At 36.0% G+C, this 13402-nt stretch overlaps 1 protein-coding gene across 1 annotated transcript; it reads left to right on the forward strand.

Annotated features, from left to right (window-relative positions):
• The first annotated feature begins 2855 nt into the window (after window positions 1-2855).
• Window positions 2856-4289, forward strand: LOC111388633. Its single transcript, XM_023013389.1, has 4 exons — window positions 2856-2968; window positions 3126-3193; window positions 3410-3705; window positions 4050-4289. The coding sequence occupies exons 1-4, from the start codon at window positions 2856-2858 to the stop codon at window positions 4287-4289; spliced, it is 717 nt and encodes a 238-aa protein (XP_022869157.1).
• The last annotated feature ends 9113 nt before the right edge of the window (window positions 4290-13402 follow it).

The following is a 13402-nucleotide window of genomic DNA, read 5'->3' on the forward strand; positions in this document are numbered from 1 at the left end:
GCTTGAGTTTGATTCTGCCCTTTCTGACATCCTAACACTAAAATTTTATTTTACTGCCTCACCAAAAGTCACTCGGAAACACACACAAGGCTTTTACCCTCTATTAAGCTCACCTCTCTGCCTTTTACCACTCAATTCTTTCAACAATTGCTTCTACGAACAATCAATGAACTCAATCAATCAATCAATTCGTGTAGAATTCCCCAAACCGGATGTGACTCAATAATTGTAACAAAGGACTCAAAGAAAACTTTTAAAACTTGATTTTAATGAAGGAATGGAGTGATTCAATGTGTCCAAGTAATTTAGAAATGATAATGAATAATAAAAGTTGGTATTTGACGAATCAATAATATTCAACAAGTTTTTTTACTGTACAGATGAACAGTAATTTTTTTTTAGATCCGGAAATCAATAACAAAACCAACAAAGAAAACGAAAACTGATTTGGGCGAAAATTGAGCCCAAAAACGGAATTTGAAGATTTTTGATGAAATTTTTTGGATCAAAGATCAAGAAAATCTTCTGGACACAAGAACACGAGAAATTGAAAAAAAATTAGAAAACAAAGGATATAACCTGATTAAATTGGAGCCAAAGCTCTGATACCAACTGATGCGAACCCCATAGTAATAAAACTATGAAACCCACAACGCGATTGATGCGGAACCCAAGAACGCCAATACTAACCTGATTTTCGATCTTGAACCCCAAGACTTGAACCAAGAAATCCTAAATTAGCGAAGAACCTAAAACCCCTTGAATTACAATTAAAAGAACCCACAATCCGATTGATTAGAACACCACAAGAAGTTGAATTTTGACAAGTTCCAAGATTGTTCAAGAAGAACAATAAATTGAAAGAATAATTCTCTCTCTATAATATTAAGCAATAGTCAAAGTTCAAAGGTTTTTACAATGAAAAGATATTCTCCTATTTATACTAATGAATAAAAACGTCCAAAACCATCAAATTATGGTAATAGTTTGATTTCATAAGAATTCTATCGAAACTAGGAAATTTGACCAAAAATAGAAAAATCGCCATTTTCTTTTGGCCCATGCGGCTGCACGGTATAAATCCATGCGGTCGCATGGTTTAACTTGAGTTGGAGTTTTTGTTTTCGGGAACCATGCGTGCGGCCGCATGGAATTTTGCCTTGCGGCCGCATGGTCTTGTTTTCTGCCTCCATTTTCGTCGCTTGATAACAAATTGATCCAAGTCGATTCGGCCTTTGACCCGAACATGAAAGTTGCTCCATTTTGAGTCCCGAACATGGTTCCATCCATGGTTTCTTGAATGACCAATCCCATTGCTTGCTTCACTTACTTTTCCCTTGATCGCGTCATTGGTCTGCCATCAACTATCAACGAGTTTCGTCTCGCACTTGCCTTCGTCGAGCTCGACTCCTGGATCATATCATACTGAATATGTGAGAGGGTTGGGTAGGACACCTGATATACACGAGGTCAGTTATAGTGTAAATATTCCATCTAGAGATGTACAATAAACCAATCTGATTGTAAGAGCATGTGTGATCCTTATAAAAAATTGAAAGCTCTATGCGGATTTAATTGTGTTGGATATGAGAGATTATGATATAATTTTAGGTATGGATTATCTGTCAAAATATCAAGCTACAATAGATTGTAAGAGGAAGTCAATAACCTTTCAACCTTTAGGGAATGAGCCATTTACACTCATTAGGATTGAAAAAGATTTTAGAGTTCCAATTAGATCGGTATTGAAAGTACAAAGGTTACTAGATAATAGGTGTGTAGGGTATTTAGTGAGTGTTATAACTATTGAAGTAGAACACAATCTGAATCTTAGTAATATACCCATGGCACAAGAATTTCTAGAGGTATTTCCAGATGATTTACGTAGGGTACCACCAGATCGTAAGATAGAGTTCGTAATTAATTTAATTCCAGGAACATCTCCAATTTTCAAGGCTCCATATAGAATGTCCCTAACTAAATTGAAAAAGTTGAAGTTACAATTACAAGAGTTGTTAGATAAAAGTTTTATTAGACCTAGCTTTTCACCATGGGTGCACCAGTATTATTTGTTTATAAAAATGATGGTGCAATGAGACTGTGTATCGATTATCAAGAGTTGAATAAGGTGACAATTAAAAATAATACCCATTGCGAGGATCGATGATTTGTTTGATCAATTTCAGGGTGCATCTATATTCTCAAAGATTGATTTACGATCTGGATACCACCAACTAAAGATAAAGGAAGATGATATTTCAAAGATAATATTTAGTACGAGATATGGTCATTATGAGTTTTTAGTGATTCTATTTGCGTTGACAAATGCCCCGCAGCTTTTATAGATTTGATGAATCGAGTATTTAAGGATTATCTTGATAAGTTTGTCATTGTATTTATTGATGATATCTTTATTTATTCTCGTACTAAAGAAGAACATATTACACACTTGAGAATAGTCCTTCAGGTCTTAAAGGACAAATAGTTATATGCTAAGTTTAAGAAATGTGAATTTTGGTTAGATAGAGTTGTATTTTTGGGACATGTAATATCAGGTGAGGGCATATCAGTAGATCCAAGTAAAGTAGAGGCTATTAATAATTGGCCATGACCTACAAACCCTTCAGAGATCAGAAGTTTTATGGGTTTAGCTGGATATTACCATAGATTTGTGGAAGGATTTTCAAAAATAGCTTCTTCTTTAACGAAATTAACCAAAAAGAGTATTAAGTTTGAATGGACAAATGATTGTGAGCAAAATTTTTAGGAATTGAAGAAAAGACTGATATCAATCCCTATCTTTTCAATCCCATCTGGTATTGGAAGCTTTGCTATTTATAGTGATACTTCAAAGAATGATTTGGGATGTGTTGATGCAAAATGGTAAAGTTATTGCATCTATGTCTAGACAACTTAAAGAGTACGAAAAGAATTATCCTGCATATGACTTGGAACTCGTTGCAGTTGTGTTTACACTTAAGATATAGAGGCATTATTTGTATGGGGAGTGGTACGAGATTTATACTAATCACAAAAGTTTGAAATATCTATTTACACAAAAGGAATTGAACATGAGGCAAAGAAGATTACTAGAGTTGGTAAAGGATTATGATTGTATTTATAAGCTATCATCCCAATAAGGCTAATGTTGTAGTTGATGCATTGAGTAGAAAGTCGACATCCAATGTTGCGAGTATGATTGTAACTCAAAAATTAGAATTGATAGATTAACAAAAAATGGGTATTGAAGTTGTGTCACAAGGATTTGTAGAGGCTAAACTTGCAGCATTGACACTTCAACCAACTTTATTGAATAGAATTCAGCAAGGGTAACAGGAAGATGATTGTTTTTCTAAGGTAAAGAATGATATACATGATAGAAAAGCTTTATATTTTCATATATCAGCAGATGGTATCTTGCAATTTAGAGGGCGATTATATGTCCCTGATGTAGAATATACTGGAGGGGACATTTTTTTTGAAGCTCACACAATACCATATTCTATTCATCTAGGAGCTACTAAAATGTATAGAGATTTGAAGTTGCATTTTTGGTGGCCGAATATGAAAGATGAGATAGCCAAATATGTGGGACAATGTTTAACCCGTCAACAGATAAAAGCAGAACATCAAAGGCTAATAGGAACCTTACAACCATTACCTATCCCAGAGTGGAAATATGAAAGATTCACAAGAGACTTTGCAGTGAAATTACCAAAAATAACTAAAGGATAGGATAGTACTTGGGTTATTGTGGATACGTTAACCACATCAGTCCATTTTATTCCAGTTTGTTCCACTTATTCTATGGACCGATATGCTTAGCTTTATGTACAAGAAATAGTTAGACTTCATGGAATACCATTATCTATTGTTTCAAATAGGTATTTTAAGTTTTTATCTCTCATCTGGAGAAGCTTATATAAAGCTTTGGGGACGCAATTGCTATTAGCATAGCCTATCATCCTTAAACTAATGGATAATCAGAAAGAACAATACAAATTTTCGAAGATATGCTGAGGACTTGTGTATTACACTTCCAAGGCCAGTGGAGTAAATTTTTGCCATTGATGGAATTTGCATACAACAATAGTTATCAGGCTACAATTGGAATGGCTCCTTATAAAGAACTATATGGTAGAATATGTGAATCTCCAGTTTATCGGGATGATATTGGAGAAAGAAAACTACTAGGACCAGATATGATTCATAAAATGGCTGAAGTTGTGATGCAAATACGTCAAGGAATGCAAACAGCTCAAGACCAACAGAAAAGCTATGCAGATTAAAGAAGAAGAATGCTAGAATTCACAGTCAGAGACCAAGTATTTTTTAAGATAGCACCAATGAATGGGGTTATGCGATTTGGAATGAAAGGAAAATTGAGCCCAAGAAACATTGGTCCATTTTCTATTATCGAGAGAATTGGAAATGTTGCCTACAAGCTTGATCTTCCTTCATCAATGTCCCAAGTGCACAATGTGTTTCATGTATCCATGTTAAGAAAATACATTGGAAATCCATCTCATGTACTAAAGAGTGAGCCGATAGAGATAAACCAGATTTGACTTATGAAAAAAAAAACTATAGAGATTCTTCAACGAGATTTAAAGTAACTTAGGAGCAAGAAAATCTCATTAGTTAAGATATTGTGGTGGAATCAGTCAATAGAAGAGGCCACTTGGAAAAGAGAAGATGAAATGAGGGTTAAATATCTAGAACCTTTTTGGGTAAACAAATTTTGAGGATGAAATTTTTATAAAGAGGGGAGGATGTAATACCCCTAACTTTACATTGCACTTTGGGCCAATATGACTCATGCATTTCATGCTATTCACAGTGTCACTTGCATTTGTTTTCTTAATTACTTTCTCTCAAAATGGTGCATTCGATTATTGAGATTTTAAGCTTTTAGTCTTCGACTCTTCGACCTAGGTGGTGAATTTTGCACTGAGCTATGATAGAAAATCAGGTTAATCTAGATGTTTGATATTGATAGGTTAAATGATTGTGATCTTGAAAGTGCCAGAATGATTATCGATAAAATTACTCGCTTTAATTAGGCTAATCATGGTTACCGTGAACCCTAACTAAGTCATTAAGATATTCAAGATATGAGGCATGAAATGACATGATCACGGTGCAAAAATATAAGTCTTATATGATGTTATAAACATTGATTTGTGAATTGTGAAATCGGTCGAGAATAGGATGACAATCGGGTAAGCAATTAAATAAACGATTAAGGAATTAGCTCTACAGTATATTTTGGAATATTAGGGCAAGCGATGTAAACCTGTGAGCAACGGACACTCACGAACCCACAACTAGATTGCCACAGTTCCTAAGAATGCCAATGAATCGATGGTTTTGGATTCAATCCCCAAACAATGAATTAAGCAAACGTTAATATATGAAATTAACAACCTTTTGAATACACGATTTAAGAATATCACCCGGGTTTTGTTTGAATGCCATAAGATGTTAAATCTTGATAAGTTTGTTATTGTGAAGCATCATGCCTCGAGAGAGAAAACTCAAATTTTCATTCATCATCAAACTTGGTTACAATGGAATGAAAAATATTATTTATACTAAAACTAATAAACCCTAGAAAATAATCTCAAAAAAGGATTAAATTCAAAAAGCCTAATTTAATAAGGTAAGACACGTCTTATATTATAGAAAAAAAAAATCAAAATATAAAACTTCTAGTTAAAGTTGGAAACTCGCAAAAATCTGTGAAATCCTGCCCAGAATTGGCTATTACGACAGTATAGTATGTTTTATTATGGTCGCATGGCTGTATTGAAGGCTGCCAAACAATTCTCTGCCTTCCCCTATGTGGCCGCATGGATGAACCATGCAGTCGCATGGCTTTGCGTCCGGCACCATTTTTAGCTTCTGGACTTTAGTTGATCCCAGGTATCCAGCTTTCATCCAATCTGTTCCAGCCTCTATTTCCTTGATAAAACTTGTTCTTAAACTTACTAACTCCGTCTCCTTGAGCTTCATGGCTTGATCATGGTTCCAGCAAGCTATTTCGTCCCTAATTGGCCTCCAATTAAATTCAAACTTAGCATGCCACTTTTTCCCGAAGTGCTCCGATTCTTTGGAACTTTGGTGCATACCTTGGATCACATCAGCAAGTAAAATGGATTTTTAAGACATTAAAATAAGCCAAGGACACTTCATTTGTACCTGCAAGGATAGATGTAAACTCGGATTTTACTAAAAGGAACACCTCGATGCATAGTACACATCTTGCCTATTGATTTGTCTTTATAATGGTCAATTCCTTCATTCCTAAGCATTAGTCATGTCTACCACTCCTTTAGGACATCTTATATGTGGTATATTGATTATGCCCAAAGTACAACAGGACGATTGTAGTATAGCTTCAGGGTGCCGTATCCACAGGGAGATGGGAAGATGTTCAAAGGTTCAAAAGCTAGGGTTTTTCGTTATGAATTTGTATGAAAATAATGTACCAATTTGAAATGTGTTTTAAATATCAAAATATAAGATAGCGAAGCACCGGAAGTCTCTCAATTGGTTTGGTCCAATCAACGAAAGTCACTTATGTATTATACTCAATTAAAGAGTTCTCATTCACAATGCTTTGATTGGAAGATATGGCATTTAAAATATTTTAAATCCAACAATAATTCTAGGTTAGTATTTCCAACAATAAACACCATTTCATTCTATTGAAATCAAATCCAAAAACAACAATATACAACTTGCATAGAATTGTAAAGGATTACACCAATAGGTAAATGAAATTAAAATTCAACAGGTAGTTCAATTCCTCGATAGAAACAATATGATTAATCCTATGAAGAGCTTAGTACAAATTAAATCAACTTCATAAAATACTCATGAAAAATAGGAAATCACAATCCTTGAAATGTTTTGATAATAAAAATCATAGTACATTCATGAAGAAACGTTAAAATACCGACACCAATTGAGTTCATTCGAAGCTTCGCCTTGGTTTGTTAAGCCTTCCATGGAGTTTATTGGCTAAAGACGAGAGAAAATGATGTCTAGGTTCATTCTCCACGTTCTGGAGTCTTTTGGGGCTTAAGAGATGTGCAAAAACGTGTTTCCATAAGTAGTGGTATCAATTTAAGAATTTGGAAAATTTGGCCTCGAAGTATAACTATGCGACTGCATGGTTTTATTCCATGCGGTCACATGGAACATTACAAAAGTGGTCTAAAATTTCCTAGAGCCAGTGATGCGATCGCATCGCTTTATAGCCATGCAACCGCATGGTTATTGTCATTTTCTTCACAGGCAGTCTTTAGTATTTTGACCATAATTTTCTCTCAAAATAATCGATTGACGTAACTCAAAGTGAATTGGAAAGCTGACTCAAAGGCTACAACTATTCTTCAGACTCATCTTCCAATTTGATCATTTTCTATGTCAAAAATGGGTCCCAATATGAAGATGAAAATCGGTGCGTAACTTTTTTTCATTTGGGAATTGATGTGTCATCAAACTTTGATGATAGTTCATCCCTTGACTTCTTTTCTCATCCAGTTGATCTCTAACACTTTCAAATCTTCATCATAAAGTTAGACGCCAGTTTGGAGTATTTGCACTTTGGTCCTTGAACTTTCACTTTCTTTCATTTTGGTCACTTTTCGCTCTTTTCTCCCAAGTTCCATATTTTCTACCAAAATGCAACCTGAATCAAAATATAAGTATAATGAGTGCATTTTGATATGAAATAATCACGCGAATGCAATAATTAAGAGGGAAAAATATTATATTTTACATTCTTATCACACTCCCCAACTTGCTTGTTGCTAGTCCCTAGCAATTTAATGCACAACAAAACAAATGAGTGATTGATCCATATTACAAGTAAAGTTGTTGGGTTCCAATTCAACTGCAGTTCGTTATCTTTTCAAACTCAACACCGTAAGAAATTAACAGTGTTATGATCATCAAGTTATCAAAAACACTGCTAAATATACGAGTGTATGTCAAGCCATAGCCATCTTACTGCCAACCCTAACACATGCAACGTCAAGCATGTCTTGAGCCAAAGGCAATAACTCACGGGTATCAAAGTGTCTAGTTTTATTTTCTTTCTATGGGGCTGAGAAAGGGATACACTTATAATTCGGAGGCTTAAATGTTTCTGAATGAGTTACAAGTGAACGTTGATCTTATGATAGGCATAATGTCAAATGAGACTTCGTCACTTTCTTACCACAATCATATTGGGATGAAAACAGTCAATATAAAGGGTTGTAAAGTGGTTTGGGTTAGGCTGTACGAAAAGGAGGAAATAAAGATTCAAGGACTTCCAAGCATGTAGCTATGCATCTCATCACATATCTCGATAGATTACATCCTTCGATCAATACACTCCTGAATATTTCAACCCTAAAATCAATCTTTTTTTGTCTTGTTTCTTTTCTTCTTTACAAATAAGCATTGAATACTTACTACACACTTGGAGGTAAAAATTTGGGAGAATATGTGGAGATTATACTCCAATGTGGAGAAGTAGAGCTGACATGGTGTAATGTGATCCGAATTGGGCCAAAGTCGGTCGACAAATTAATGTTTGAGTCCTAACGAGAAAGAGCACAATCGAGGCCACTTGGTGTTAATTCAAGCCATACAATCACCAATTCAAGCCTTTGGAGTTCAAGAAGTTGAAGTTAGCAAGCCAAGAGTGAGGTTTCATGAAGGGAACGAAGAGCAAAAATAAATTGCGAGTGAAGTAGATCAAGAAGCCACGAACTAGACCAAGAAGCAAGCTGTGAGGTCACACAGCGGGGAGCCAGTGGCCACATCTAAGAAAGCCAGGCAACCACATGGAGCCCTTCAAAATCGGCCGAACAATTTCCTTTTTCGCAAGAATTTTTAATTTCATATTTTCCATATTTCTTAGGAATTTATTAGTTTATTATAAATAGAAATTTTCTTCATTATTGTATTCAGACTTGAATTTTGCGAATTAAATCGAGAGGCTTGCTTGCTTCCAATCTTTGTTCTTAGGTGGAACAACCAAACTTATCAGGATCGTTTAGATCTTGTGGCCTTCAAACTCCAGGTGAAATTTAATTAATTTGTGTAATCAAAAGGTCCTTCATGTCTTTGTTATTGTTGGGTTTTTTGATTCATCAATTCGTTAGGTTAAATCCACAATTTTGAGTAAGATTTATAGATTCCGTATTCAAGAGGTCAATAATTTAATATATTATTGGTTGCTTGGGTCGTGATTTATAAGTTAAATCCTAAACTATAATCTTCAGACTTTCTTGGGAAATTGTGTCATTATTGTGTGAGTTTGATAGCATTCCAGCTATCCGAGTTCACGTCTAGTGGTATCGAGCCTTAGGCATCGAGATCGAGGTTGTATTCCCTTGTTTTTCTTGTTTTGGAGTCTTTATTCATTGTTTTCTACTTTTTTCTTCGTGTTTTTCCCTTCGTTTGAGTCTTAGACCTAAAAGTTTGGGGTAGTAAAACTGTTTTTTGTGTTTTTGGTTAAAAAAAGTTACTGTTTACTGTCACTGTTCGAGTGTTTATAGTCTCTCCAAAAAAAATTATTTTCTTAATCCTTTAAGTTCCTCATTATTGAGTCTTGCACAATTAATTGTTATCTTACGAGTTTAACGAAAAAAATTGTTTTTTTGAGAACACTGACTAGAAGCAATTGAGAGGTAAAAGCTTGAAATTGTGCGATTATCGAGTGAAAAATTTGGTGAGGCAGAAAATTGTGAGAATGTCAGAATGTGAAGCATCTAATTTGAGCAGGCTAGAAAATAAATCCAATGTGCATGATGATTTAATATAGCGATTTGAGTAGATGATGATAAGCATGGAAAGTAGGTTGGAAAATAAGTTGGACAGGGCCCTTAGCCGAGGGCAATGGCCAAACATACCACATGCTGGGAGATCGGTTAGACGAGAGCCTAGGGTAGAGGTGCAAAACGAATATGGGTATGGTAGTGAATGGAATGAGGATGAGTTTGAAGAAGTTGACATGGGAAGGAGTAGGAATAGAGGTGATAAATTTGAACGGAGGGGTAGGAATAATGTTGGAGGTGATGTTGATAAAGGTATGGGCAACATAAAAATGTCCTCTCCGACATTTTGGGATAGGAGTGACCTGGAGGCATTTCTTGAATGGGAGAAGAAGGTGGAATTGATATTTACGTGCCACAACTATTCGGAGGAAAAGAAAGTGAAGCTTGCAGTTTTGGAGTTCACTAATTACGCCATCATTTGGTAGAATCAGGTGATCACTTCAAGACAGAGGAATGGGGAGAGACCAATATGAACATGGGATAAATTGAAGGCAGTTATAAGGAAGAGGTTTGTGCCTAGCCATTACTATAGGGAGCTCCATCAAAGGGTGCAGGGGTTGTACCAAGGATCGAAAAGTGTGGAGGATTACCATAAAGAAATGGTAATACTAATGATTCGGGCTAATGTAGAGGAGGATAGGGAAGCCACCATGGCAAGGTTTCTAAATGGGTTGAACAGAGACATCACCAATGTTGTTGAACTACAACATTACGTTGAGTTGGATGATATGTTACACGTGGCGATGAAGGTTGAGAGACAGTTGAAGAGGAAAGGGGTAGCTAGGAATCAACGGGGCCAAATTCATTGTGGAGGTCTAGGTGGGATAAAGATAAGGTTGATCGGGCTGTTGTCAACAATAAAAATGATCTACGTAGGGGAAAAATGACAATAATAGTAAGGTTGCATCGAAGACAGAACCACAACAGCCTAGGAGTCGAGACATCAAGTGCTTCAAGTGCTTGGGAACTGGACACATTGCTTCTCAGTGTCCAAACAAATGGGCTATGACGTTGAAGGATAGTGGGGAAGTGGTGAGTGATAGTGATGAAGATCGAATGCCCAGGCTAGAAGATGCTAGTGATGGTGATGGTGATGTTGTGGAGTATCCAGTTGAAGAGAAAGCATTGGTGGTGATGCGTGCACTTAATTCCCAAATCAAGGTGGATGAAGAGGAGTAAAAGCGGGAGAATACTTTTCACAAACGATGCCATATGGAAAATAAGGTATGCAATTTAATCATAGATGGTGGTTGTTGCACAAATTTAACTAGTACCACCTTAGTTAGGTTTAAAGATTATTAAATACCCAAAACTGTATAGGTTACAGTGGTTGGATAATCATCGAGTGGTTAGGGTAAATAAGAGGGTAATGGTGAACTTGTCGATTGGGAGGTATAAGGATGAGGTGTTATGCGATGTAGTGCCTATGCGTGCTGGTCACACTCTATTGGGTAGGTCGCGACAGTACAATAGGAAGTTAAAACATGACAGGTTTAGAAATAGGTACAGCTTTGATAAGGTTGGAGTGGCTATCACACTTGTGCCTTTGACACCACAGCAGGTTCGAGAAGATCAGCTGAAAATGAGTGGAGATGATGTTAGGAATGTGAAAGAAAAACAAAATGGGAGTTTATATGCAATAAGGAGTGAGCTTGGTGGTGGAAGTGAGTTGGAGAAGGATAGCATATCTCTCCCTAGTTTTAATTTATCTTTGATGCAGGAATTTGAAAGTTTATTGCAAGAAGATTTCATGAAGGCTATAGTTCCATTTTAATATCCCCTTGATGTGCAACAATTAGAGTTACTACGGAGCATCGAAGAGGAACCAACAAATCATGGCCTGGCGGAGTATCAAAGAAACAATCTAGAGTTCAACAATGGTCATGCAGATGGAAAGTTCAAGGTAGTTAAACCAGGTGCAGATTCAAGGTCGAATCCTTTTGACGGGGGAGGGAATGATGTGATCCGAATTGGGCCAAAGTCGGTCGAGAAATTAATGTTCGAGTCCAAAAGAGAAAGAGCACAATCGAGACCATTTGGAGTTGATTTAACCCATTCAATCACCAATTCAAGCTTTGGAGTTCAAGAGGTTGAAGTTAGCAAGCCAAGAGTGAGGTTTCGTGAAGGGAATGAAGAGCAAAAATCAATTGGGAGCGAAGTAGATCAAGAAGCCACAAACTAGACCAAGAAGCAAGTTGTGCGGTCGAACATCTTATTCCTCCATACGGTCGCATGGGGACGGGTGGGGAGCCAGTGGCCACATCTGAGAAAGCCATGTGACTGCATGGAATCCTTCCTTGTGGTCGCATAGGCTAAAAAATCAGCCGAACAGTTTCCTTTTTCACGAGAATTTAGTTTTTGTCAGATTTCTTAATTATGGTAACTTTATAACATTAGGACTCTTTTATTTTCCTATTTTCAATATTTCTTAGGAATTTATTAGTTTAGTATAAATAGCAATTTCCTTCATTATTGTCTTCAGACTTGAATTTGGAGAATTAAATCGAGAGGCTTGCTTGCTTTCAATCTTTGTTCTTGTGTGGAACAACCAAACTTATCAGGATCGTCTAAATCTTGTGGCGTTCAAACTTTGGGTGAAATTCAATTAATTTGTGTAATCAAAAGTTCCTTTGTGTCTTTGTTACCGTTGGGTTGTTTGATTCATCAATTCGTTGGGTTAAATCCACAATTTCGAGTAAGATTTATAGGTTCTGTATTCAAGAGGTCAATAATTTAATATATTATTGGTCACTTGGGTCATGATTTATAAGTTAAATCCTAAACCATCGATCTTCAGACTTTCTTGAGAAATTGTGTCATTATTGTGTGAGTTCCATAGTGTTCCAGCTATCCGGGTCCACATCATGGTGCATGAGCAAAGATGCTATATATGTGTATGGCTCAACGGGGCTACTAGGGGTTGTAAACATAAGAAAAACTGGGTTAAAAGGTACAAATTTTGATCCTATATTGACTTTCATCATTTCCCAAGTAACATACCATCTTACCACAAACCATATGTTCTCAAAAGTGTTTCCAATTGACAAAATTAATGAATGCTTATTGTTATTTTAGTGCAAGGTGGCTCTCGATCCTCACCAACTCTCATATGAAAACTTCAGCAAGAAACTCCTCTAGCTATATGTGTTAAACCACTATCTTACCACAAGGCTTGTGTGCGCAAAGGAAAATGTCTCAACATCCAAACTTTCATAAACAATATTAATTCTTAGTTGCATATATTGTCATTCAAGAATATGCAACGAATTAGGGACTTAAAAAATTTTAGACCAAAATTTCATGTAGAGCATGCAATTCTCAATAAAATTCAAGTTAAACTCTCCCCTAACTAAACATTGCATTGTCCTCAATGCAAAAACATGTCTGCCAAATAAAGGTAAGGAAAGATGTCACATGAGTGTCGAAGTGAATCACATGAGCTGAAGTATAACAAGCCTGAAAATCTCCAATGAAGAGGGTGATGTAGAAAATGAAATTGACTACGGAAAAAATGCAAAACACACTAGAAAAAAAAATCTAAAACTAATATACAGAAACACAAA

The sequence above is a fragment of the Olea europaea genome, unplaced genomic scaffold, assembly GCF_002742605.1.
Source record: "Olea europaea var. sylvestris unplaced genomic scaffold, O_europaea_v1 scaffold511, whole genome shotgun sequence".
Taxonomy (NCBI): domain Eukaryota; kingdom Viridiplantae; phylum Streptophyta; class Magnoliopsida; order Lamiales; family Oleaceae; genus Olea; species Olea europaea.

Excerpts from the sequence above, each read along its gene's own strand:
- LOC111388633 (XM_023013389.1), top strand. The coding sequence starts at position 2,856 with ATGATTTGGGATGTGTTGATGCAAAATGGTAAAGTTATTGCATCTATG. Across the intron at positions 3,194-3,409 it reads GTCGACATCCAATGTTGCGA|ATGGTATCTTGCAATTTAGA; the intron begins GTATGATTGTAA and ends ATATATCAGCAG. Across the intron at positions 3,706-4,049 it reads GATTCACAAGAGACTTTGCA|TGGAGTAAATTTTTGCCATT; the intron begins GTGAAATTACCA and ends TTCCAAGGCCAG.